This window comes from Poecilia formosa, unplaced genomic scaffold (assembly GCF_000485575.1).
Source record: "Poecilia formosa unplaced genomic scaffold, Poecilia_formosa-5.1.2 Scaffold475, whole genome shotgun sequence".
NCBI lineage: Eukaryota > Metazoa > Chordata > Actinopteri > Cyprinodontiformes > Poeciliidae > Poecilia > Poecilia formosa.
In genome coordinates, this window is record NW_006800414.1 from 161,835 (window position 1) to 189,378 (window position 27,544).

The 27,544-nt window shown below is 38.9% G+C and overlaps 2 protein-coding genes across 2 annotated transcripts; one reads left to right on the top strand and one right to left on the bottom strand.

Annotated features, from left to right (window-relative positions):
* Positions 1 to 99: 99 nt before the first annotated feature.
* Positions 100 to 9,345, top strand: fam151a (family with sequence similarity 151 member A). The gene is made up of 14 exons (XM_007578366.2): positions 100 to 138; positions 726 to 821; positions 1,985 to 2,154; positions 3,046 to 3,186; positions 3,318 to 3,467; positions 3,545 to 3,707; positions 3,783 to 3,840; positions 4,301 to 4,393; positions 4,868 to 4,944; positions 5,096 to 5,232; positions 5,654 to 5,824; positions 6,603 to 6,709; positions 8,319 to 8,498; positions 8,694 to 9,345. The coding sequence occupies exons 3-14, from the start codon at positions 1,986 to 1,988 to the stop codon at positions 8,997 to 8,999; spliced, it is 1,752 nt and encodes a 583-aa protein (XP_007578428.2). The 5' UTR covers positions 100 to 138; positions 726 to 821; position 1,985; the 3' UTR covers positions 9,000 to 9,345.
* A 1,906-nt stretch (positions 9,346 to 11,251) lies between these two features.
* Positions 11,252 to 23,319, bottom strand: acot11a (acyl-CoA thioesterase 11a). The gene is made up of 16 exons (XM_016664280.1): positions 22,997 to 23,319; positions 22,831 to 22,900; positions 22,698 to 22,758; positions 22,093 to 22,197; positions 21,270 to 21,405; positions 21,107 to 21,198; positions 20,922 to 20,983; positions 19,816 to 19,935; positions 19,550 to 19,688; positions 17,680 to 17,735; positions 17,426 to 17,492; positions 14,349 to 14,432; positions 14,126 to 14,259; positions 12,092 to 12,259; positions 11,877 to 12,003; positions 11,252 to 11,798 (listed from the first exon to the last, which is right to left on the bottom strand). Exons 1-16 carry the CDS (start codon positions 23,181 to 23,183, stop codon positions 11,586 to 11,588), a joined length of 1,821 nt encoding a protein of 606 aa, XP_016519766.1. The 5' UTR covers positions 23,184 to 23,319; the 3' UTR covers positions 11,252 to 11,585.
* Positions 23,320 to 27,544: the final 4,225 nt, after the last annotated feature.

Here is a 27,544-nt window from a genome sequence, read left to right on the forward strand (position 1 = left end):
TCAGCTGACGGAAAACGTTGAACGTTGTATCGTTTCTGCTTCAACGGTTTAAGCAGAGAGGTAATGAAATACAACAGAACTGACAGGCCTCTAGTCTGCCTTTCTCTGAAGAACTACTGAGCAGGAGGAGACAGCCAGGTGAGGAAAAATTATTCTTACCTATTGATTCGATATTTTTATCATACAGACATTAGGCTGTTGTTGTGCTATTAGCTAGCTGCTAGCTATCGACTTTGCTAGCAAAGCTAGATAACTGAAAAGTTTCTTCCCTGTATCGTTAATGATATCAGTTATTCTTCAGCGTTGCTTATGCAATACGAGGCACATCGTCTGTCCAAAACCAATCATCTCCGTAATGGATACATGTCTTCTAATTTCCTTTCCTGCATAATGTACATTGCATTTATTCTAGCATTAGGTAAATGTATCTTGAAGGAGAATAGCACTTAAATAAAAGTCCAACAAGGATATTCATTTAGAATTAAAAATAACTCACCCTGAACTACCATGATTTATATAATGTATGTAATAATCAATCAAGCTGCTCCTCTCTAATAAAAGTATGTCATTAATGAAGGGGAAAAACCTCAATCCAGACTTTAAGTAATATTGTTATGTTGTGCTATGGACTGAAAAACATATTGGTTTAAACACAAGGGTAAATAATTTGTAGTGTGGTTTATTATAGTATTCTGATCATAATTCATTATGTTTTGCTTTTTCAGTTCAAAGATGCCACGTAAAGAAAGATGTCAGAAACAAAAAAGAAGCAGCCAAAGGTAGTGGATTGTTGACCAACTGGGTCAGAACGAGTACCGCAGGTAAGAACATAAAGAAAATAAAGGTTCTTACCATGATCAACATGCAGCTTTTGGTAGTGAACAATATATTTAATATTACATGTTAATATGTAGTAAATCTAGTTGTATATCTCACAATTTGTAATTTATCATTGTTTAAACTCTGAAAGCTGTGTGACTTTAATATTCTGTCGTAAAATGCGGTTAGATGTGCCCCTGTTTTTTTTTTTTTTGAGCACCTGCCCCTTTAGTGGTCTCTGCACAGCCCTGCTGGTTCTTACACATTTTCTTGCCGACCCGACTATTTAAAAGATTAATCCATGAATTATTTACAATGAAATATTTTTTTTCCTCTCTGCCACTGGCCATAAGCCAGTCTATGGCATGGAGACCTCAAAAGACTTGCATCCATAATTATAGCGAAAGATGGTATGCATGGGGAACTGAACACATATACACCATATTTTTCAGATTTTTATTTGCAAAAAGGTATTTTCCTTCCACTTCATAATGCCACTTTGTACTAGTCTAATACATAAAATCTCCATAAATTTCACAAAGGTTTTTAGTTATGACGTGTGAAAAGTGAAAATGTTTAAAGTATGTTATTGTTTGCCCATCAGATCTTTCATTGACCTCTTGGAGTGAGTCAATACACAAATTCAGCCATTTCTTTGAAAAATCATTCCTTTTACAGGTATCATTATAATTTAAATTAAACTTCTGATATGATGTCTCATAAGTTTTAGACACCTTACGGTGTTATTTATTTGCCAACAGGCTGTGAGGTGAAGGAACACACGTGCAGCTGCTTTCTGTCTAGATGTGAGGAGAGCAGAGATTGCCCATGGACCTTATCTGCTTAATGATTGTGGACTCTGCTATTTAGATAAGATGCATATAAATAGGAGGCATATTCCTAAGCTCTCCCAAACACTGCGTGTCAGAATCTTATTCATCAAGTTAGCTAAAAGCTGCAAGAAAACAAAGTAGGAGACTCGAGAGGAACCAGAACAAAGAAGACTAGCAGTCAAAGCAGGTTGGTGTTAGTCCTGATATGCTAACATTATTATTTTAATGTTATCTAAGAAGGTACAGCTGCAGGAGACTTAAGGGTTTCATTTTTAAGCATGAATTGAAAGCAGGCCATTCAGGTATTTCACATTTTGTTTGTTTCCCTCCAGGATGAGCCCTGATCATAAGGATGGAGGCCAAAATCAAAAACAAGAACAAGACTTTTATCTGTGCTGCCTAACCAAGAAATGGTTGATAATGTTATCAACTGCTGTTGGACTTTTTATCCTGGCCATCATTATTGTCCCTGCTGTGATTCTCACCAGACCAGCAACCAAAGGTACAAACTCTGTTACTGTGGTTCACTTTTTGTTCTTATAAATTAAAATCCAGCTATGTCCTGAGATTATGCTAAATTTCACATACAAAATATATGAATTCAGTGCGGTTTTGGTTATCACTAAATTTAATGAGTTTTCTTGATAAAATGCCTGCAAGTAGGAATCCACATAAAGTGTTCCAAGGGAAACACCTTTTAACACCTGGAGCAGGAAGTAAGATCAAGTTAAAGGTAAAGCACAAGCACTTCTAGAATAGATTGTTCTAACAGTTCCATCTTCTGCTACTGGATTAGTTATTTAGTTATCAAGTTAATGTAATGCTGTCAGAACTTATCTGCTGTTGTAAAGTGATAAAACTGGAGGTAAAACCAATTATTGCTTAGGTTTTTCTTGAACCTATAAATATAAACAATAACCATTTCTGTCATCGGAGTCGCACTTTGAGGTCACATCTTTAGTTTTGTTCCTTTATGACTAAATAGGAAGCCTTGTATTTTCATAGTATTTACAAACATGGACAAACAAGTTGGTAGCCTTCTATTAGATTATTGGATTATTAGTCTGTTCATGACTAATAATCCAACAATGGTTATTGAAATAACTTCAAGCCAAGAAGTCATTGAGCTGTTTGGTGACATGGTGTGTAAAACACTGAAAATGGAGCACGGGAAGTGAAGGACAGCGTTGTCCCAGGAGATTAAAATCAGAATGAAAGAGCAGCATATTTAAAGGTAAAGCCTATAAGATCATCTCCAACTGCACTGATTATTCAGAAGTTTAAGGTCCACGGGACTGCACTCAACCTTCCTAGTCACTGAAATCAAATCTGTCATTTGGTTGGCTCATTTGACAGGTCTCATTACTTGTATTTGACTCTTTGTTTTACCCAGCTCCTGTTCCGCTGTTTACTACTGGTGGAGACATGCTGGACTTCCTGCTTCAGTCAGGTGAAATCAGTGAACATGATGGTCTCTTGGCAACCTGGTTCCACCGAGCCAACAGCAAGGAGCAAATGAACATGGCTCTTGCATGTAAGAGCACATAGATGCAGTCATATTAGTATTTTGTCCTTGGTTTACATTCTGAACAATTATAACAACATACTCATCACAAAGTATGATTCTTAGAAAACACAGCTTTGTTTTTTTCCCCCTCCTTGAAGCTGATGTTATGATCCTAGAGGCAGATGTTACTCTGGAGGGTTATGGAACTCCCAATCAGAAACCAGTACCGATCATGGCTCACCCTCCTGATGTTTATAGTGACAACACCCTGGACCAGTGGTTGGATGCTGTGTTGGACTCTAGAAAAGGTGCAGATTACACCCAAAGAAACAGTATTTGTGTAGCAGATGTGATTGAAGTTTCATTGGTTTGTATCAACTTTCAGGCATAAAACTTGACTTCAAGGCTCTGGACTCTGTGGGTTTCTCTCTGGACCTGCTCAAGCAAAAGAACAGCAGCAGAGGAATAAACAGGCCTGTGTGGCTCAATGCAGACATCCTTCGAGGTCCCAACGTACCAAGCTTTGTGTCTCCAGTCAATGGAACCAGGTCAGAATTCTTAGAGCTTAAAAGTGAAATGAAGCAAAGTTGTTAGTGAATTGCTGTTTTTCATCACTTTCCCAGATTTCTTCAACTGATTCAGAAGACATTTCCAGATGTGACTTTGTCTCCTGGATGGATGGTGTGTATGTTCATGACCTAACAGGATGTGAGCACACATCAGTTTGGTGTTCTTGTTTCATGTTTTTAGCCATTATGACTCCAGTGGGTGGAGTGAGTGTTCCAGTGACTTCTACAGTTCTGCGGTCAATGTCTTGGTTCCTACCTGGTCACTAGGATATTTTTCTTTAAATGAAAACAGGTAATAAACGTTCAGAAACGTATCCAGTTTATGTGTGGATCAACTTTTGTTGGTGGTGGCCGAGAAACCCACTCTCACCACAGAGTTATGATTCAGTAGCTTGTAGAACAGCAGTCTCAAACTCCAAACCTAACACAAAGTTGATAGATGCCTCTTGATATGCAGAAGTGAAGACTCTCGTCAAGGACCTCCTGTCTTCTGGGTCATGCAAATGTCACAGGATACAGGCTGTCTCACAAACTGAGCTCATTTACAGTTAACATCACTATGTTTCTGACAGGTTCTCTATATTCCTCATATTCCTGGAATTGGAACTTATTCCAGAGACATGGTGGAACAGATGTATCATCTGATCAAAGATGTCCCTCAGAAGGTGAGAGGAAAGAAACATCTGTGGGTAAAACTGGGTGTAGAGTTCTCTGTCATAGGTCAGCACAGCTGAAACAGCAAATGCATGTTAGTTTAATTTGCTGCTTTAAGCTTCAGGTCTGTGTGGACAGACCTGAAGCTTGAATAATTCCTTCAAAAGCAGAAAGAATGCAATCTGGTGTGTGTTGTGTAAAACGGGTTAGGTCAATATAACAATGGCAGCCACCTCTGGTTGTGTTAATCTGGTCTGCCCCATCAAAGAGTAACATATTGTGAATTTCTCCCCTGAAATGACATTCACTGTTTATGCTACTCTAATGTATTTAAATAAACATTTATTTTTCACATTTCATAAAAAATATATAGCACAGTTTTATTTTTTTTAGCAATTACTGAAGGCTGCTGCTTAGTGGACTGCACAGCAGTGTAACAGTAACTGTCTGGTCATAAACTGTAGTTGAACATTGAATCTCTGTAGGTGACATTCCCAGTCCATGCTCTGTTGGTCCATAGAGGATGGCAGCACATCAGCTGGCTCCTCAACCAGTCACCAAGGTACCAAACAGCAACAACCTTACAAGGATCACAACATATCAGTCACACAGACATGTGTGGACAGACCTGAAGCTTGAAGTAGCAAATACATTCAGCAGACCTTAAAGTCGGTCATTCTGGTAACAAGTTTAAGCTGTACATGTTTTTCTAGGTTCAGCTTGACTCTGTGGCAGGGTTCAGATCATCCAACCGTCAGTGACCTGCTGTTTGTCCGGGACAACACCCAACCTGCACAAGTCTATTACGATATCTATGAACCTACACTGACAGCGTTTAAAGAGGCCGCAAGTAAAGAATAATGCTCAATGTTCAGGCAGTACTTGTAATGTAGATGAAATAATCCAATAAAGGAAAACTTCACAAATTAATTTGTTTGCATGGGGAAAATCTTTTTTTTTTTTTTGGTTGAGCATTGTTTTCAGAGATTGTGAGAGTGTGACAACTAAAAAAAAAGGAGTAAATGATGAAGCCTAACTTAGACTTGGGATTCTTCAAAACCTTCTTTTAAAACATAAATATGCCAAGAAATTATGACTGGATTTGGAAATGCTAATGTTACCTGCTGCACTGACATATCGTTTAGTACATTCTGTTACCATGCAGAAGTTGTAGTTGTTTGCATCATATACCAGCTAGATATGAAAAAAGGCTTGAGGAAAACTGATGTCTTCATTGAAGTGTTTTTGGAATGTGTTGAATGTGTCTCCAGGAAACCGCAGTGGTGTTCGGAGGTTTTATCCTGGAGGAAACCTGATGGACTTTCTTTATCCAGTTCACAACTGGAACAGCAGCTTCCTCACTGATGTCACCCAGCACAGCAGTCTGGGAGTGCGCTGGTTTTCAGTCACTGATGAGGCCTTCCTGCTGGCACGGCTCTCAGGTGAAGGCCCTGCTGAAATAACATTTCCAATAATTTGTTGGAATGCTCCAATTTTTTATTTTTTTTTTCCACGCAGCACCGTGTCACAATCTTTCTCTTGCATCTCTGACATCAACTAACACTACACTTTTATCAGACCCTGAAAAAAATCAATGCTACAGCAGAATAAGATCCCAGAAGAATTTTCTGTCTAGCTTTACCCAGTGTAGTATGGAAAACTTTTTTCCTTTTAAGTCTTTTATTACCTTTCCACATTTTTCACTTAATTCATATTCTCCAGGGATAATCTATCCATTATTGTTCCAGTATTTTAGCTGTTGTAAACCTTGTCCTTAATTGATTTCTGGTTCAGCTCACATGTAAACCCAAGCCTTGGGCTGGAGGCATTTCTGGTTGCATCCTGGTTCAGATCTGTTAGTCTGACTCACACTGAGATCAGGAAGGGAGCCTTGTATCAGTCCAGAGCCTCGGTCCGCTGAAATACTGCTGACCCTGGCATGGACTTGCTTGACCTTAACGTAAAACTTCAGTGACTATATACTCACTACGAATGCTTTTCATAATTTCATTATGTAGAAAATTATAGAACTCTTACAAATTTCTCCTCATTCAGTTTTCAATAATGCCCTGCTCACTCAAAGCTGGACTGAAATTAGTTCACAATCTGCACATCACAGCAAAGTCCAGACAAAAATGCTGACTGAGATCTAAAGAAGCTGAGTACTGATGCACTGAACCTGCTGAATCTCATTTCTGGACTGTGTCTGTGTGTCTCTAGATGAGGATGGTGGGATGCTGGTTCTTCATGTAGTTTCTGACAGAAATCAGCCTGGAGTTCCTGTGCTGGGAGATTCTGGGACCAGCTCCCAGCCCTTCACACTTCAGGTAAATAAGTGGAGATGAGCCAACCTTTTTATTCCACATCACTTTACACAATCACTGCAGTAGACCTGGCTGACCAGCACTCCTTAGCCAGGGAGTTCCTTTGGGTTTGTCTTGTCCCTGCAAACTCACATCTTAGCTCGGTTTACAGAGCTGCTGCAGTGTCCCTAAAACATGTCACCTTAAACATTCAATGATTAATCTTTTAAGTTAAGCATCTTACTTCAGAAATATGATTACAGTATTTCATAAAATCCCACCATACTCCTGCTGAGCTTTTATTAGGTTGAAGTGCTAAGCTAACATTAGCTTCATTATTTTCTTTTGATATGACTTATTTGTAACTGGGCTCCTAACATAGGTATTTCAGTTTTGCTCCAGTTAATCATCACGTAGGTAGAATTCACTGAAAAAGTTGTTCTTTCACATGTTGGATTTTAAGGCCAGAGTTGGCTTTTTTTTTTTTTTGGAAAGTTTTTTCGTTTCTTTGTTTTACCTAAATCATCTTCTTGCAATAAAAAGGTGATAATATCTTTTGCCAAAATCAGTTTTGGCCATTATTTTAAGAAGTTGATGATATAAGTGGGACAGAGTTCTGAGCTATTCTTTCCCACTACATTTCTTATGTCTCTCACATTAAAATCCAATTTAGGCATAAAAAGTTTTACATATGCATACCAATACTTCAGTTGTTAGCTATGATTTTGTAAACCAACTACCGTATTCTCCGCACTATAAGGCGCACCTAAAACCTTCAATTTCCTCAAAAGCTGACTGTGCTTTATAATCCGGTGCGCCTTATATATGGACCAATATTGAGCCACAACAGGTCTAGCAACTACGGTAAGCAGCTGCCGACTTAATTTTCACCCGTAGAAGAAGAAGCGCGCGGTGCATGCTGGGATAGTTGTCAGAACGCTGGTTTGTTAATAAAGTTTATTGACCTATCTACCTACAGACCGTCTACAATCAGGTCGTCTGCAGGTCATTTAGCACCACCTTCTCCACCAACATGCTGTGTGCAAACGGAGAAGGGTGACCATCGTCCGGCCACGCCCTGGCCCAGTCGCGGAAGGCTCTCCTCGCCGACCGGAGTCGGACTGTTTTGTTGACATTCTTTATGTCAATAAAGTGGCTTTAGACATTCATCCGGGGTGCTTCACTAGGGTTACCAAGGGACCAGCCCCTATACATTTAAGGGGGAAGGGGGGGGGAGAGACAGAGACTGCGGCGGCAGCGTGTCGGTTGGTCTGTGTTACCCAGAAAGCAGTTGGGCACAATATCGCAACACCAACACCGTGAGTGAAATAATGACTGGGGCAGCCTGCTATATAAAGTACTCGGGGACCAATTCTTTATTATTACACACATATGTAAAGTACGTCCTGTATAAGTTCAATACGGCACAGGTGGCAACCCTAACTGTATCGTCTGTTCTATGCACCTTATTTATGAAAAAAGTTTTAAAATAGGCCATTCATTGAAGCCTTATAGTGCAGAAAATACGGGACTGTATTTTGTACCTTTCAACACTTACAATAAAGTTTAGAGAGCAATGAAATGATGCAATGTACACCTGAGGACCTGCTACATGCATGTATTTTGTTTGAAGCGTGTCTGTGAGCTGCTTGGGCAGAGGACTGATGCACCCTGGGGGGTTTATCTTCGGGTTCATGGTCATCAGCTTCTGGAAGCTTCCCTCAAGCTGCTGCAGGCCACCTACTCTGCAGAGGAACTCTACAGGCCCATCTGGATCAGCATGGAGAGTTCCCAAAGTAGCTACAGCACAAATGTGCGTATTATTTAGGTCATTACATATTTGAACAAGTCATAAAAATGCTTACAAAAAATAACTTTTAAAAGGTCATTTGAAACAAATTGATTATCAGGTTGACAGTCAAGTGCATGCAACTGTTTCCTACTGGACTTAAGTTCATGCTTACTGACCTGAAGTAAGCATGAACTGTATGTCATCTGTGTATTTCAGGATTTTGTGTCCACAGTGGAGGAGTTGTTTCCATATGTCACTGTGGTCTTGGCTGAGCAGAACTGGCCTCCTCTGATCCCAGCAGCACTGACAGGCCTGTCCCAAAGGCTGGCTGTTCACCTCACCTCAGCATCTCTGCTCAAAGAACCACAGGGACTTCCCTCCCTGAAGGAGAGGAACCAGTGTGACTTTGTGGTGGAGGTAGACACAGAGGACACTGCAGAAACTTTTAGAATTATGAAGAAGCTCATGGCCCAACAGGGAGGAAAATTAAAAGCAAATCTCTACATGATGACTAGCCAGTAAAAGAAACTATATGACACAACCGTATGAGGCTGGACCGTCTCATCCAGCATGTTGATGGAGATTATCTTTAGTGTCAGTGAGGAGTTGTTTGCTTTATTTCTTTTCTCTAACCATCACACCTTGATTTTAATAAAGTTAAATGGAATAAAGCCTGGTTAGTTCTCAAAGTATGTTTTCTGTTTGCATTATGTCTCATGAAGAAAAACGATGCTAAGGTTAAAAATGAAGGTCGTCATACTGTTGAAACTTTCTATTTACAGTTGCAAACTTTAAAGTCTTTCAATGAGATTTTATTTGATCGACCAACTTTAGCATAACTGAAAGAAAATAAAGCTCTGAATAAACAGTGTTCATGTGTGTTTGATCTTCAGTGAGAAGAAAGCCACAAGAGGATGTGCAAGTCTGTCAAAAAACCCTGAATTTTTTTCTTGCACATGCAAAATGCTGTGTGGAGGAAAACAAACTGCACATCATCCTGAACACACCAGTACCAGGGATGGTGGTGGCAGCTCAATGCTTTTTGTCTGCAGACCTTTGGAAGCTAATTAGTTGATGGGGAAAACGGTCAAAGCCAAATATAAGGTGGAGGTTCACCTTCGTGCAATGTGATGTTTCTCAGTTCCAGTCCTTAGGTCCACTGCAATGCGTGTTTTAGGTGTTTACCTTCTGCCTTACACCTAACTTTAATATGTGGGTGACTCTCAGACTTCTGCAACACTTGATGGCTGCAAAGGTCATGCAGTCATCTGAATCAGATGTGCTGGAACAGACACATCTGCTAACAACAGCGAAGGATGCCAAAGCCGCTTCTCTTGGCCCACTGAGGTTAATTTTTGCTTAAAAAAAAAAACAATCAGATGAGATGCTGGAAAAAGACTATTGTCGTGTTCAGGTTGAGTTAAAAGAAGTTAGCCTATCAGTGAAGCTATACAAGCCTAAAATAGCATCTCAATGCTAAACATGTAGCCGCAGCAGCAGCACAGACGTCCCCAACAATGTCGGCGTCCACTGGTCACATTTCTAAAGAAGTTCCATGAATGAGCAGGAGTTCCTGAAAGGTGAATGGATAGAATAACACAATCTGATGCTTGAAGAACCTGAAGAAAACAATATCTTGTTCAGCTCGTATGTCCATGTGTGCATGTTTTAATTAGTTTTACTTTTGTGTAACCAGGTTGTTGTGTTTAACAGATTTCTGCTCAGGTCCCTCTTGAAAATGAGATGTAGATCCCGATGGGGTCTTACCTGGTTAAATAAAGGAAATAATTACAAAATTATTTCAATAATTTAATAGCAAAGATTTTTATAATTGAAAATGCTTATTTTGTTCATTTGTACTTTTTGATTAAAATGCCATGACAGACCGAGCAACTAACTTGATTAAAAGCTGATTGAATCACACCACTAATAATTTTTTATTTTTCTTATATTACATCCAAAAAGGGCACAACATATTTGAGGACACAGGCAGAAACGAGGATTATTTTAAAACTCTTGAACTTTTCTTTTGGTTCAGCTGCTTTGCTTTCTGAAAAAGAGAGAGAAGGGCGGGTCTCCCTACACACGTTGAAACTCAGCCTATTTATAGGCGGACCAACAGCCGCAACTTAACCCTGGTCCTCAAGGCTCACATGTTTTAGAGGTTTCCCTGCTTTAATGTGCCTAATTCAACTGATTGCAGTTCAGCAAACGCCCGTTAGTCATCGATTGAAATCAGCTGGACTGAAGCAAGGAACTACCTAAAACATGCAGGGCAGTGAGCCTTGAGGACCAGAGTTGGAATTAATTACTAAAACAAAATTATCCAAACTCCAAAATATATTAAACAAAAAGTCATCAGCTAAAGTCTATACACAAAACAATCTAGAGAAAGACAGAATTATAATGTGCCTGAAGCACATAACACTTATTCTTTCTGTATGAAAAATGTCGTTCAGACTCTGATCGAGACTATTTAGATTTTTGATCAAACAGAGACCGCTTAGAAAAAAGTATTTTTAATAAAATATTTTTTTTCATGAATTCATTTAAGTTGGTTTACTAATTGCTACTAGTAAGATGCATTATTTTGTGTTGGGAGTGTATCATGCATAATAAATACTACCACAGGTAAAACTAAAACACATAAACTTCTACCTTACCTGAATTTCTCCTTTGCAGAACAATAAAAGTAGCTTCTAGTCTACTCTAAGTTCTTGCTTTTTTTAATGATACACAACTGTTAAAAATTTACACAAACAGAACACCAAAGTGAAAAAAAAACTAATTTTATTGATATACCCCAGTACGAGAATCTGTACAGCAAACATCATCTCTCCTAAGAGCTGTAATGACATTTATTAAACATAGACATATTTAATAAATTTGGATATAAGGAAGCAAAAGTACAAAATCAATTTCCAACCTTAGTCAATAGCTTAAAATCTCCATTTTATTCTTTGGTTTGCATTTCATCAGAGCATTATTTAAAAAAAATAAAATAAAAAAATTCTGTGTTTTTCAGAAAACACCAACAGTAGCATTATTTGACTGTTCCATGTGTTAAGCAGCACACTGATGATCTGGCCCATAAACTGGCCCTGCTGTCTACAGCGGGGTGCTGTGCACGACCTCTGACAGCAGGCTGGTGTTCGCAGCACCATAGTTGCCTGTGACCTCCTCAGACGCAGGCAGCTGCCCGTTTCTGCTCAGGTACTGGCTGCAGGAGCAGAAGGTGTGATAAAAAGAGGAGGAGAGGCCTGCAATATCTGTGGAGATGTAAGGAAGGACCTCAGGAGACGCCTGGTTATAATAACTGATCTGGGGAGAAAGTAGAAAAGTAACTAAGGTTGGACCTAAAAAGACTTTAAAAGAGAAAAGATTAACCAACCATCTCACCAATGACATGTTGTTGTTGGTCTCCAGTATGGTAAATCCAGCACACAAAACCTCTCCTCTGTTGTATCCTTCAAAGGGAGGATGGGTTGCCAGGGAGACTGAGCGCAGAGCAATGACATAAGGGTCTCTGAAGAGGGAAAACAAAGAGTGGCTGTCAGTCCTGTGGGACAGATGTGGATCAACTTCAGGAGGACATGTCTATACATGCAACTGACCCATGGCCACATGGCTTCCTTCTGGAGGCTAGAAGGATGAAATCCTGGAGAACACCTTCTCCAGGATTGGTGGAGGTGGGGGACCCACCCGCAGCCTGACGCACTGATGGTGTCACCACACGATAAATAAAGTCATCATCATCAACACCGTGAATCAGCTCACATTTCCTGGTTTACAAAGGATATGCACAGATCACCAGGTAGAAATAATTATAGCCAGTGGTTTTCAAGAATGTGTTCATAAGTGGAGCTCACTTTTTGAAAACTTTGAACAGGACAGTGTTGTGTTTTATATTATGAATGTGAGGGGAAACTCAGCTCATCCTGATGTCATTTCCCAGCAAAACAAAACAGTGTTTTTCAGCAGCAAACTTTGGATACTTTATGTAGAAAGAACTGCAACATTTTCCCTTGAGGTGTGTGCTGAGTGACTGCTGTATGTGTAGCAGTTGTGATGCACAAGCAGGGAGTTTCTGCCATCTTTGTGAGGAACCAGATTGGTAATATTTGCCTTTTGGTCTGCCCTTGCCACCTTAGGCGTCACTTTATTAGTAGGAATAGAAACATGCGGTCAAGCAACAACAGACTGAACTTGCACTCCACTTTTAGTTTTATTTGTTTCTGGGCAGCAGAACGGAGAAGTCATTTCTCCTTACACCATTCAGACGAATGAATAATTTGGTCAGATAAAGTACTAAATATTTGATTTATTTAGTTATTTTTTCTACAGAATCATTTAATTGACAACTTCACCTTTCAGTATCTGGCAGTTATTCAGTATTACTGTGTGGTTTTAACTGTCCAATAAGAGCTTAAAGAACAAAAACAAAATAATGTCATGCCACATTCTGTCTACAGTAAATTGATGGTAATAAATGGAATAAAAGTGAAAGTTGTTACTTCAAATTTGATGCTGTACTAAGTTTAAGATATTTCAAATTAACCAGTGTTAAATTGGCTGAAATGAATTCAGAAGTATTTCATGTAAAGGATTAAATGCTACAACACTACATATATCTGTCCTAAAACGTTCTGAGGCAACATGCTGTGATCTGTGGTTTAGCGGTTAGTGCAATCTATATTGATCTCTATGACAAAAATCATAATGAAATATCTGAATGTTAAGAACACTGGTTTAGTCTGAATGCTGAAGGGAGTCTGCCATTTTCATTATCAGTGAGGTATTTAATAGAGAGACCATTGAAGAACAACGATGGAAGAAGTTATGAAAAAGGAAACTATTTTCTACAACATGTTTTGAATTTCATTTCTATATCTTCTTATTTATAGTTCTGAGAGAGATCAGAATTGGCCATCATTGTTATAAGAAGGTAAGGTAATTTTATTTATACAGCACATTTTCAGCAAAAAGGCAGTTCAAAGTACTTTGTTGCTTCATAAGTTTCATTAAAACTTCCTAAAAACCATAGACCCTAATTTGACCGCAAAATTCTGATCTGTGCATCTACAACAAGAAGGACAAGTTCACCTGTAATCAGTGTCATTATTATTATGATGATGATTCCAAAAAGTGATTTTTTTTTTTTACATCAGTTTAGGCTATCTTATGCTACTACTTAAAAGAGTTTGTTTTACAGTTCTCTTACTGCTTTACTTGTTTGCAATTTACTATTTTCAATTCAGTTTATCATCTAAGCTCTTGTGTATTTAAGGGTACAACAATATTTAACCATATTTTTCCAGTGATTATTGGAATTTAAATTCCTTAACATTATGGACAAGTAGCATGACTGTTGTGTCACTTTGGCCAAACCAGAAACCAGAGTTCACACTAAAGGTAAATAAAATATGGCCTTTGGTCTAAGGAAGGATAACTCAATACTGCATGTTCTTCATTGATTCATTGAAGAACACACGTCCACAAGTTAAGAATTATTCATTCTAAATGGACACGTTTTAGCCAAAACACCAAAATTATGAGGAACTGCAGAAAATGACACTCACTGACAGACATGTGGTGAAGCATTACGATTTATGTTAATATATCTGTAAATGTGTGTGTGGATGCATTACTTATAGTGCATGTCCCAACTTGTTCTGTTGCTTAGATCAGCAAGTAAACAAAAGGCTCTGTGAGCAGGAACATCCACCTCCGCTTCCACCCTGAAACTCAACATGGACTTTTGCTCCAGGGTGTACAGACGGACCTAACAGAGGGCAAACCACACAGCTCTGTGTATTGAAACAGGAAAGATGAACTCATCTCATTTCAAAAAATAAAAGCACTTCCTCAGACCTTATCTTTCTCTGTGCTGAGGCGCCAGTTCTTCCTAGCTGCCAGCATCTTCAGGGCTGACACGTTGTTGTAGCTGAGATACACCTGCTCACAAAGACACACAGCACATGGCTTACAGCAGTGGTCCCCAACTCCCGATCCACGGACCGGTACCGGGCCGCGCAAGAAATAATTAAATTTTTCCGTTTTATGTATTATTTGAGTCTGGAGGATCTTTTATTTTGAAAATCCTTTAGCCGGATTCTCTCAGTTACTTGCGCGCCAACACTGAGCCCACAAGCAGCAAAATGAGTAAGAAACAGATCAGATGTCTTTGTAAAGTTTCTTTGCAAAGGGGAAAAGGCCCAGAGAAGAGACAGGAGGATGGATTTATCCCGGACCGGTAGGTGAGTCAAACATTACAAGCTGCTCTGTGTAACATGCGGCGACCGGTGTTATGCCCAGAAACGCATCCCCTCTCGCGGGAGCGCGCATCGCTCTGTTCTCTCGCATATTGACGAGAAAACGGACTGAAATATGACCGAAGAGGAAATTTTAAAGATATTTGTAACATTATCACGTTTCTTAACCATGTAATTCCTAAAATGGTGGGTTTTATTTCGCAAATTACTTGAAATAAATACGGTTTTTACACCTTTATTGACACATATGAGTCGAACTTTTTTTCAGCCCGTGTCTGTTGAAAACGTTCTCCGCAAATGGTTTGAAATTCTCTGTTTTTTCTTTTGATACCATAACAGCTTAAAAGCATTACAAAACAGAGGTCCAATATGTAGAACATTTTACATCATGCTTAACTTTCTAGTCTGTTAATGTAGGAGGGAATGCATTTTAATTCATGAGCCTGAAAATATTTGCATCCATCCTGTTGATATAAAAATTATAGCATTAGCTCAGAGAACAAGTGTCATTACGTAGAAAAGGTGAAATCCTTTCAGCTCTTTATTTCTCCAAGTTAGCACAGGGATGCATTTTTGGGCAATATGCATTTCCAGCCTGCCAAAATATGCATCCCCCCTCTATTCTCCTCAAATATTGTCATATTGATATAAAACTTATACTAGTAGTTCATGGAACTACTCTGATTATGTAGAAAAAGTTATTTCTTTATTATCACTATTTCAAAGATACTGAAGGAAGTAAATTTGATATGCAACCTTGCTAAATGCATAGCATGTACAAATAATATTTATTTTGTTCTTACATAAATATAACATCAAATTTTTATTTAATTAAACAAAAGTATATTTGCAACAGCAACATTTTTACAAAACAAAATACTTATATTAAAAATTAAAACTACAACTGAACTGAACTGTATTAATTAAATAATGTTTAAAAACCCACCATTTTAGGGATTACATGGTTAAGAAACGTGATAATGTTACAAATATCTTTAAAATATGCGTTTCTGGGCATAACACCATGAGGCAATGCAGCTTCAAACTGCTTCGCCACTAGAGACCAAGCAGGCTGTGGACCATAACACACTTTGGGTGTTATTGTCTCCATCACTCCCAGATTGGACCGTCTCGTTGCAGAGAAACAAGCTCAGGGCTCCCACTAGTCGTTATTGTGAGTTAAAATTTTCACGAAAGAAAAATGTTCGTTTTTGTGGCGCATTTGTATCTTATTTTGAAGGGATATGTAATCGTTACCATAGCGACCAGAGTCTGAGCGTTTGGGCAGCGGTCGAGAGGAGATGAGTAGAGCTTGTGAGTCTTAAGTCTGGTTTAGACGGCAAGATTTAAGAATTGTCGGCTGATTCTCCAAACCTTTGTGACCACAGAGCTGATAAAAGTACAAGAGGTTCGATCGGTTCGTGTTCAGCCACACGGCAGGAGCAACAAACCACACGAACCGATTCCAGTCACGAACATCCCGATTCCAGAGGATAATCCAGAAAAACCCCAACATAGCGGGAATTTAAAATAACCAAACACGGATGACGACGTAGAAGCAACAGTGATAGTTTGTGGAGTCATTTTAAGAGATAAAAGACTAACAAAAAGAAAAGGCGGTGGATAAAAGATGACGGGAGCAGCCGCTCTATTTGCTGCACTATGATTTGGAGGTGAGTTATGATTTTTCATAGTTAACATTTTTAACTGAATAAACATATATAAAACGACCTTTACATATAATAATAAACATTTCCATCATCTCCGATATCCACCAGACTCTCAGTTACGGGATATGTCAGCGTAACTGTGAAGTCGTCGGCTGCTCCATTGACTCTCATTTCACCCACTTGTCATGGATCAACACACCAAGGAAAGAAGGAGGACTGGGTGCCATGAAGATCCCTCTTATTGCAGACTTCACAAAATAGTAGCCAATCAGAAAGCGTCACCGCGCTTTCTGATTGGCTACCTGTCACATTCAGCAGGTTGTATTCTCGTTCCCAGTCAGGGAAGGGAAAACCCCACAGGCTGCGATAAAAGGGCCAAGACAACCAAATTGGGGAAATTCAGGATTTAGCGGGAACATCCCCCCCCCAATAGTTGAAAATGTTAACTATGAAAAATCATAACTCACCTCCAAATCATAGTGCAGCAAATAGAGCGGCTGCTCCCGTCATCTTTTATCCACCGCCTTTTCTTTTTGTTAGTCTTTTATCTCTTAAAATGACTCCACAAACTATCACCATTGCTTCTACATCGTCATCCATGTTTGGTCATTCTACATTCTGACTGCATGTTCTTTTTTTCTCTTTCATATTCTTAGTGACATTCTTAAGCATACTGACAATATCCAATGCTTTGATTAATCAAATTATTTTTTGAATATATTATTTTCCTTCATTTATTGTGAATAAATTAAATTAAAACTCTAAATATAAACTTTATAGAACTTTTGTCTGTGTCACTATGCAGTTCAAGTGTTTCAGTTTGGGATTCGCTCCCATATTAAACTGTGATAAACATGTTTTACATAAATGAGTGTCAGTTATTGTTGATGTTTGTAAAAAAAAAAAGTGCTGTCAAATGTGTCTGATTTCAGTCTGTGTGCTGAGGTGATCTGTGTTGTGTTATCTGCCTGGCTCTTTAATGTTCTCTATGAGGGAGTGAACTCACCTGGTTCCTGGGGTCCCAGGGGACAGACAGAGGAACTTCACTCTGTTTGCGGGAGATGATGTACTTCCTGAAATACATTTTTTTCTGACATGAGACAGTATGAACCCATTCGTAACATTATAATTTCAGACAACTTATGGAAGTGTGCTCAATGTGTCATGTTACACTGCAGAGCTGAAAAATGTTGAATTCATCATTGGAACTTTAAAGTTCAAGTAAAACTTTAACGTTCCATCTGGAAAGCAAACCTTCACCTGTCCAGGCGGATTTTTTTCCTGGCTGTTGCTTCTTGGAATCTTCTCTCACCTTCCTATAAATAAAGGATATATGCGCAGACACAGGTACATACACATACACACACACATGCACACACACACAAACACACAGAGGAGGTAAAAAAACCTGAGGTAGTCTAAGATCTGCTTTCACACACTGAGCCAAATGTTACTTGGACAATCAGTTGCTTAAGGTCTGCTGTGTTTGTCATGATAATCATTGCTACAATCTGATTATAGTAACTCATAATTCAAGTGCAGTCCTGCAGCGAGAGCCAACACAAAGTTCTGAACTTCAAAAGGTTTATGATGGGTGATATGTTGATTAGATATATCCCAATTAATCAGTTTGCAGTTCTGAGCTTTGTGCATGCAGGCCATTAACATTACTAACAATTTACAAGTTAACATACTGGAGGTTAAAATGTAATAGGGGTTCTTTTAAAAACTTGAAATAGAAATTTCAAAGAGTTGATAACTCCACCCACAACTTCCAAAGTCAATATAAGGAAAACAGATTCACAGTTTTTCTCAGTCGCTTTGGTTCACTTCTCAAAACTTCTTGTTAAATTTTCAAATCATTGTGCCGCTCATTAGGCCCGTCACGATAACAAATTTTGCTGAGCGATTAATTGATTTATCGTTTATCGCGACAGGCCTACCGCTCATACAATGATTTGCACAAGCAGCAAATTATTGCTGGTGCAATGATGTGTGCACACCAGTATGCCTCAATTTGACACTGGTACTTCAAGTGTCATATTTTGTTTTCTTTGTGGTATTCTGATAATGGCTCCTATTTTTAGGACATAGAACATTTCTTTACATTGCTTTGCTCATAATATTCAAATACATTTCCCTTTTAACTTCAATGTCTCTGGGGCCTCCATTAAACTGCCTGCATGATGTCAAAGAATGGTTAACTCCAAACTGTCTGAACCTGAATGAAAACAACACTGAAATGACTGTGCTTGGTGAGCAACCTCTTCCTAGACAAAGTGAATTCCTTGGCCGCCTACTATCCATCGCTCCCCCACTGGCAGAATCTCAGAGTGTTTTTAGACAGTTCTGTTTAACTTGAGAAACAAATGTCGACTTGGTTTTATCAGTTATACCAAACTGCCAAATCCTACATTCTTCCTAAAAGGCTGATAACTATAGTTCTTGCATTTATTACCTGCAGATTAGATTACTGCAATCCTTTATATTGTGGAATCGATCAATTAATCAATCAATCATCAATTCATCACTTGAAGTTAGTCCAAAACACTGCTGCTCGTCTTTTAACAGGTACCAGAAGGCATGACCTCCTCACTCCAGTTTAAAGGATTTACATTGGCTGCCTGTTCATTTTTGTATTGATGTTAGTGTTACTTACTCGTAAAAGTTTGGCATCTAATTATCCAGCTGTTCTCCTTAACTTTTACAATCCAAAAAGTCTCTGAGGTACTCCTAGAGCAGCTGATGACCAGATTAAAACCCAGTAGAGATCGAGGCTTTGACCATTGCAGAAACACGACTCTGGAACCAGCTCCTTCATATTTGTGCTGCAAAGACTGTACAGTTTTTTTTAAATCTCTCCTGCAAACTCATTTCTTTGGTTTCTGTTTGAGTTCTATCAGATCTGTTTGCTTGCACTGTCCTGTTAAGTTTATCCTATTTTTTGATTTCATTATTGTTTTTAATGTTGTTGCTTTTACCCTTTGTGAAGCACTTTGTAGTTTTTAAATGTGCTTTAGAAATAAATTTGACATTGAAATTGATGACCATTCAGTGTCAACATAGTTTTACACACAAACAATGAATAATTGTTGCTTTACAAGGTTAAGGTCCTGTATAGCTAACTCACCAGGGGCTCTGGTCGTATCCGTGGAAGAGTACATGGCTTCCCGCTGTCATCAAGAACCTCAAAGGTCATGAAGGCGGAGTTTATGTGCCGGTTAGGCCCCTCCTCCTGGTAGGCTTCTGCACGTACCCCCACCTCCAAACTGCAAGGAAGTGTCTCATCTATTAGCCAACAAGTGTCTAATAGATGAGACACTTTGAGAGAGTTCTGAGCCCTCACGCTATCCAAACACAAGGTCCACATTGTGTCCAAACAGAAGCCCTGGATACCTGTTTTTGAAGGCGTTGTTGACTATAGCCCTCAGCAGGAGTCTGTCTCCAACCTGGGAGGGTCCTCTGAAAGTGAACATGTCAATGGCCCGAAGAGTTGGATGAGCCTGGCACAGGCGGCTGGGTCAGCACAGGAAGAGCAGCAGAAACAGTCACATTAGAACAAGAGCAAACCAAACTCTGTTGGAGAGAAAAATATAATCATCATATTCAAGCTAATAGGAATTATTTAATCCCCAAATAACAATTGCTTTAAAATGCTGTTAAGTTGCCAGTTTATTTCATGTTTTCATTATTTTGTCATTTTTTTCTAAACATTAGTTCAAAGACAAAAACTGTCCTAAAAGTAGACAAAACCGATTTTCTAGAAACATTCATGAAGTCGTCATTATCTCAGGATTTTGTTTTGCAGTGTTCAAATGTTCTTTTGTAAAAATAAGCTTAAGTTTTATTTTTAGCAGAAGATCCAGATCCTGATTAGTTGTTAGACATCTAAACACATAATTCATGAAAGGTTTTAGGCCTGAACAACGATGTGTAAGAACATTATTTTCTAACTAACTGTGGAATTAGAGTGTACTTTTTGACATTTTCACAATGATTTCTTCTTAATTAATATCTGCCATATGAGCTGCTGCTTCAGGTTTACATATTTTATACATCAGGAATTTCTTTAGATATTAAATGTGCAAACAGGTCAGAAATGTGGCTTGTTCCATTTTTTTCTTTTCTTTTCCCCATACCAATTTGAAAGTAACAAAAGGACGTTCCATGCTTTCTAAAACTGAATAGAAACCGTGATTTGTGAAGCTTTTTCTACTTTTTTCTTCCACATAACTTTTCTTGAATATGCTTGCATGCATAAGTCTATGAGGAGCCAGCTCCTCTAACAGTGACCTTTTGTGGCTTCACTTCCATGTCGACATTATCGCTGACTGTTGCTAGACCAATGCCAGCTCAGCAGTTCAGCCTTTCACATGAACAGTGCCAGCGTTTTTACTGGCCTTGTGTTACATCCTAATTTTCTGAGTGTATATAAAGTGGGTTGTTGACCATGTTGATCATTTGTCGTTTCTCTACACCACCTGTACAAAGAAAGGAGTTACCTGGCAGCAATTGTTGCCACATTCACCATCCAGGCCATGATCTGTCCTCCAAATGTGTTCACCTGAATACAGATGAATTACAGTCAATGATGTTTCTACTTTCACATGACAAATGTTCCCTGGAAGAACGTTACCATTGATCATTCTTCGCTTTACAGCTGGAGAAACAAAAGTACATGAATAACCTGGTGGTTTGCATGCGGAGGCAGAACCAGTTCAACGCTCTCCACTCTGGTCTTCTCTGCTGCCGTCCCGCTACACACTGCAGAGCTGTCAGCTGGTACAGAAAGACACGCTCAAACAACGCTTCTACACTTCTGGACCGACGGCGCAGTGCATCACACCCACCCTGCTCCACAGAGCCACTGGACAGGAGTTCTTTGACGATGTCGCTGTGCAGCATCCGGACCCGTCTTCGTTCAGCTGCCACGCTGTATTCCACATGCTCCCTCTGCGTCTGAGGAGCAACTGGCCTCAACGTCACCTGTGAAGAAACATATCCTAGACTTTTAACATCCTCACTAATACACAGGTAGAGCTCAGCAGCACCAAAGCATCACTCATCTGCAGTAATGTCCAGTTTTAAAACCACACTTTCCTCAGAATTACTGGAGACTGTCTAGAAATATTTCAAACAGGTTTTCATCAATTTATCAAGAGTATTACTGTTCTGTTGTTATACCTACAGTATAACAGGAAGAAAGTGTCCAACATTAGTAAAACAATTTAAGTTAAGAATGAAAAAAATCAAGTCCAACAAACTGCATTCACAGCAAAGCAACATACTTTCAACAATGGTGTTTAATAAAGCATTCAGTTTTGGAGAATTGTTTAAAATTTGAGCTCAAATATCCTTTATGACATTTTGGAAGATTTGATCACTTGTGTTCATAGTTATACCTATTAACACGCTTCACATCTTTTCATTTAAATATTTTGTTATTATGATTTTTTATGATGATTTTTCAAAAGCCCGATTGTTTTATTCCTTCCCTCCCCCGCTCACCTTACTTATTGTGTGGTCCTGTCCCATTTATTACAGCAAATGTCCAAATTAATACTTACAGTTAACTAATTTTATATTAGGACAGTACACATTAGCACAGTAGCTAAGTTTAATCCTTTATCCTAAGGCAAATAGACTCAAAACGCAGTTCTGACCCACACGTACTTTTTGTCCAGTATTGGTTCGTTGGGTTACAAAGGTGGCGTAGGAATGGCACACCCTCCAGTGGCGATCAGAGAACAGGTCTTCACAGCTCACATGGATCCCCACCTGGGACAGCACACAGGAGAAACTCACACTCTTGACATGTAAGCCAGGTGTAGATGTAAATGGTGGGCAACTTTAATCCCACTGAGATTTAACATGCTTCTCCACTGTGGCTAAATTAAAACTATTCCGCTAAGAGGAGTTGACCGAAGTTTCCATAGTTTCAAACATGATGGCAGCTGTTGCTGCCAAAGGTGGAACAACCAGTTTTAAAGTGCAGGGGACATTTAGGACCAGGCTGCTTTGGCTTTGTTTGTCTGAGTCAATCAAATCATCATTTCTGATTACAGATTATCTTAGTGTGACAATAAAGTTTGATCATCTGGAACATTTAAATGTAACAAAAACAGAAAAGTCAAATGTTTCTATTCTGTTTATTTTTTTTTCTTCATTAAATTAAAGCACTGCATATGTGACACTTGAAACGTGATCAATGCTTCAAATTAATTCATCATCGTTAGGATTATATATTAGGACTGTTCACACAGTTCAGCTTCACTGACCTCCATGCTGGTGTTGAAGGCTCTGTTGACCTTTGCCCTAATATTCACCACCTGACCCACGCTGAGGAAATGGAGCAGACGGATCAGTACTTTATGTCACATTATTCTGATACACACATGGCCTTCCTGTTACCTGATGGTGTGTTCAAAGTGGATGTCATCCATGGAGGCGGTGACACAGAGACTTCCAGCATGCCTCTCAGCTGCTCACATGAAACAAGAGTCATTTCCTGTCTGGATTAGCTTCACTGACAACAAGAAATGTCGTTTCCAGAAACTCTTCTAACAGCAGGGCACACCTGAGAGGCAGGCAGTGGAGTCCATCCATTTCAGCAGCTGTCCCACACTCAGCTCCTGCCGATGGTTACAGTGGCAGGGCATGACTATCTGACTCATTTTCACCTCCGTAGGGTTAACACAACCCTCTTCATCTTCCTCCTCCTCTTCATCCTCTTCCTTAAGGTCATCCAACACCTGGGTAGTCATCCTCAAACATAAAGAACAAAATTACAACCAAGAATGCATCGGCTGATTCGGATTTTGGCTGATATCAATTTTTGTTTTTGTCTGAAAAGTTGCTAAACCTGGACATTCCATAGATTTTGTTCATTTAATTCAGTTTGCTAGATCTTGCAAAAATCATTTTAATATGCATTTTGTAATTTGCATTTTGCAGCAAGAAGGTTCTGGGTTCGATTCCCAGCCTGGGGTCTTTCTGCATGGAGTTTGCATGTTATCCCTGTGCATGGTGGGTTCTCTCTGGGTTCTTACCACTGTTAGGTTAATTGGTCTCTCTAAATTGATGTGGTGTGTGTGCACGGTTGTCTGTCTCTGTGTTGTCCTGCGACAGACTGGTGACCTGTCCAGAGTGACCCGCCTCTCGCCTGAAATGTCTCGCTGGAGAGGCACCAGCAGCCCTCCTGACCCCGTTAGGGACAAAGGTGTATAGAAAATGGATGGATGGATGGTGACCAGTGCACACTATAAAATATGTTGTTTTTTTTATTTTAGAATTTTAAAAACATCTAAAATTCTATGGTTGCCAGTATTTACCGTATAAATGTAGTATTTATACGGTAAATATAAATACAGTATTTAAACCACAGCTGTTGGTATTTTACCATAAATTGGAGATTTTTTTGTTCTTTTTTTTTAATTTTTTTTACAGTGCATCTCTCAGCATACATTCCTTAGTCTCGGATGGCGACAGTAATTCTTCATTTTCCTCAGTCATACCTGATTTGAGAATACGGGAAATGTCATTGTCCGAGGTTCTGTTTATATGTGTTACCCATAAATCCGTCCTGCCTTGTAGTAATGCACATGCGCACATCTATGCTACGTTTCATGCGTTTTATTTAATTGAAGATTACGGTAAGCTTTATGTAATTTATTTTATACTTGGCTTTCATTAAACTTCTGTATTGCTTCATGTTTTAAGTTTACATGACAGGCAGCTTAAACATATGTATTTAGTTCGCCCACTGCAATGTCGTTACTACTGTAAACAAGTCATTGTTTAAATACGTTATTTTGTGGGCTATTCTATCTATACAGAGAAATAATTTATTTTGGATTAATTACAGTCTTCTTTTTTATTAAACCGTGATAAATAGATGTCGATATGTGAGATCGAAGCTGTGTAACCGCGGTGTAATATGATAGGATATGTTAAGCATATCCTGTCATTTCAGGTGCACAGTGACCTGCGCAGTTCGGTGGACACATTGTGACTGCGCTGCATTTGATAAAGTCATACAACGGATTAATGCGCAGAAGAGTTTGCGGTGATCTGTCTGTGTTTAATTTAATTCTAATAAAAGCTGTTTCCCCTGTCTGATACTGGGGCGGCGCTAACGTGAGAGCGGGCGCCACAATACGGGATGTTTTACCGGAAAATAATAATACATGAGCACGGCGGGAAAACGGTGGTTTGACAGGAGAAGGTTCATCCTCAGCAACAGACTTTTAAACTAAGATGCCATATCTTTTCGACGGGTTAAACATAGCCGACATGATATGTGACTTATTGATCTGCATTTATAACTCAGCATATCAGAACATTCTCTTCTACCTTGTTTAGCTGCCAGTCTGACTCTGTTACCTGAACGGAGCAGCCAAACAAAGCGTTCAAACTTTCTCCAGAACACACACGGAATGTCAAATCCCAGAGGAGCAGACCTGAGTAGTTTCTGTTAAACTTGCACCAACAAACATCCATCAGCTCCAACAGAATCCAGCCTGGCAGCCAATTCACCAAACACCCACCAACTAACCAACACCGCTTCAGCAGCACTAATAGAAGAATTCTGGATTACAAGTTTTGGACGCTTTAGGATTAATTTACCTGATAGCAGATCAACAAGTCTACACACGAAAGACAATCAACAAAATTTGCTACGTGTTCCTGTGAGTATTTCAAAATAAAAGCCATCCAACTATGCAAACTGCCATTGTGGTGTTTGGCTGTGCAATTTAGCCGCTAATGTTTAACGGAGGAAACAACCAGAGCTTTAACGAGAACTAAACTATTTTGTTTTGAAGGCAAAACACTTCCACACGGAACACTCCGGTTTCGTGTGGAAATCTTCACAGCTTCACACAACTGTAGAAAAGTTGATCTTAGTTTTAGGAAGAGCTGATTGTGAAAGGGTGAATTCCGTGTGAACGTGACTGCAGCGGCCTGACTCTGTGGACTTTATACTTTGAGTTTAAAGCTGCAGTATGTAACTTTTTTTTTCATATTTGTTAAAAACCTCATTATGTCATGAAAGTAGAAGATGAGAGAGACAATTTGTGAAAAAATCAAGTCCCTATGCCTCTTCTCTGTGCCCCTAATGACGTTTATAAAAACATTCCGCTCCCGAACCAAAGCAGCCAATCAGAGCCAAGGGGAGTGTCTTTTATATGCAGCTCACTGCTGGTGGTGTGCTAATGGCACACCACCAGTGTGCCATTAGACATTTCCCTTACAGGGAAATGTCTAATTTCTGGAGTAGTATCTGGTCCAAAAACCAAGACAGGTAAACTAAAGAAGACTCACGATGAAAGGCAAGCTAAAAAGAGAGAATTAGATCGAGCCCAAAATAAAACGAGGGCAAATATCGAAGAAGCACTTCTGAGGTGGAGCTCTGCAAGGATTCAAAAGTGATCCAGTTAGCCACATCTCTATCTGACAATTAAGTATCTCTGCTTCATTTGCTTTATTTTTAATTTTAAAAAGTAACAGCTGAGATGTGGTTACAGTATCACTGGTGATGGCACAAATCTAATATTTCTCTGTAACTTGATGCAGCACTGTAAGAAAGCCGTAGCCGGATGGTGATTCATTTTAACAATACCTGCTAACTCAACCTCAGTATAAATATTGTTTCTGTACCTACATTTATTTGTCCTAATGTATTTTTCGGATCAGAATTAAACGATCTAGATTTCGTGAAATTCATAAATAAACAGTAAAATGAATATTATGAAAATGTTTACAACATTTGCACTTGAATCAGCTGTTTGTAATCCTGGATATAAGAAAGTATTGTGTTTCACATGATAACCTACTGATTTTGTAATAAATGTTTATAACGCTTCAGCACTGAAAAATGCATGCTACATCATCTACAGAGTATATTTGATTGCAAGTTAATTTTCGGGAGTAAATATTTAAAATGCAGTCGTAATGAGTAGCCTCAGTAGCTGTGGTCACTCATGTTATGTAAAGTGGCAAAAATAATTTAGTGGAAATCATGATGGTTTTCTGCTGGGCAATGAATGCTTTTTGACATTCTGTCTGAATGTTCAACAATGCATTGGACATACATGTATTATGGTAATCAAATAATATGCAAACAGTGAAACGTTGTGGGGGGAAAATGCAGCCACTGTAAAGAAAAATGTACATTTACATTTTTAAAAGTAAGTTCAAAGTTGTTATGTTCATTTTCTAATTTGGGACATGTTGATAGGCTTTCTTCACTGTCACAGGAGAGAATAAGTGGCCCCTGGATGCCTCAGCATGGTTACAATTGATTATTGTTTGTCACTCTACACATGAATGGCAAATGACCTATACATGTATTGTGCTTTGTCATGTCCAGAGGACTCCACAGTGCTTCCAACTACATTCAGTCATTCACCCATTCACAAACTGATGATGGTGAGCTGACCACCACCAGCAGACATGGGGGTTGAAGTGACTTACCCAAGTACACAATGACAGAGGCTGACAGAGCAGGAATCACACAGTTTACCATTTTATACAACACATGTACAATGAGATTAAAGTCAAAAAAGCCGACTCCAAAAACTAATGGAAGTGCAAACAGAGTAAGAAATATATACAATATAAACATAAATATGGTGATATTATAGTGATACATATAAAGTTCAGATTATTATTCACATTGGTTAAATTAAGTTTTATATCTAAAGAAACCAAGCAGAATGTATCCAGTTGTTGTCTTGCAGCATTCATCTGTTACAATCAGTTGAATTAAACAGTGGATAATCAATTGCATTTTGCCTTTAACTTTGCAGAAATTCCTAATACCAAACATGCATGTCTCAACAATGGGGAGGAAAAACTTCCCTCTATATGGAAGAAACCTCCAACAGAAAGTGGGTGAGCACTCCCATCTGCCACGACCAACAGGGGTTTTGAGAAGACAGAGCAGATACACACAATAGAAACAGAATCTAATAAGAGTACTTGGACATGTAAAAAAAAATATATATATATATAGATATAGATATATCTATATCTATATATATATATAGATATAGATATATCTATATCTATATATAGATATAGATATATCTATATCTATATATAGATATAGATATATCTATATATA

Coding starts and splice junctions, on each gene's coding strand:
- fam151a (XM_007578366.2), top strand. CDS start 1,986: ATGAGCCCTGATCATAAGGATGGAGGCCAAAATCAAAAACAAGAACAA. Junction 3,187..3,317: donor AATGAACATGGCTCTTGCAT/GTAAGAGCACAT, acceptor CCCTCCTTGAAG/CTGATGTTATGATCCTAGAG. Junction 6,710..8,318: donor CCCAGCCCTTCACACTTCAG/GTAAATAAGTGG, acceptor TTTTGTTTGAAG/CGTGTCTGTGAGCTGCTTGG.
- acot11a (XM_016664280.1), bottom strand. CDS start 23,183: ATGACTACCCAGGTGTTGGATGACCTTAAGGAAGAGGATGAAGAGGAG. Junction 20,984..21,106: donor CTCCGCATGCAAACCACCAG/GTTATTCATGTA, acceptor ATCTGTATTCAG/GTGAACACATTTGGAGGACA. Junction 11,799..11,876: donor CCAACAACAACATGTCATTG/GTGAGATGGTTG, acceptor CTTTCTCCCCAG/ATCAGTTATTATAACCAGGC.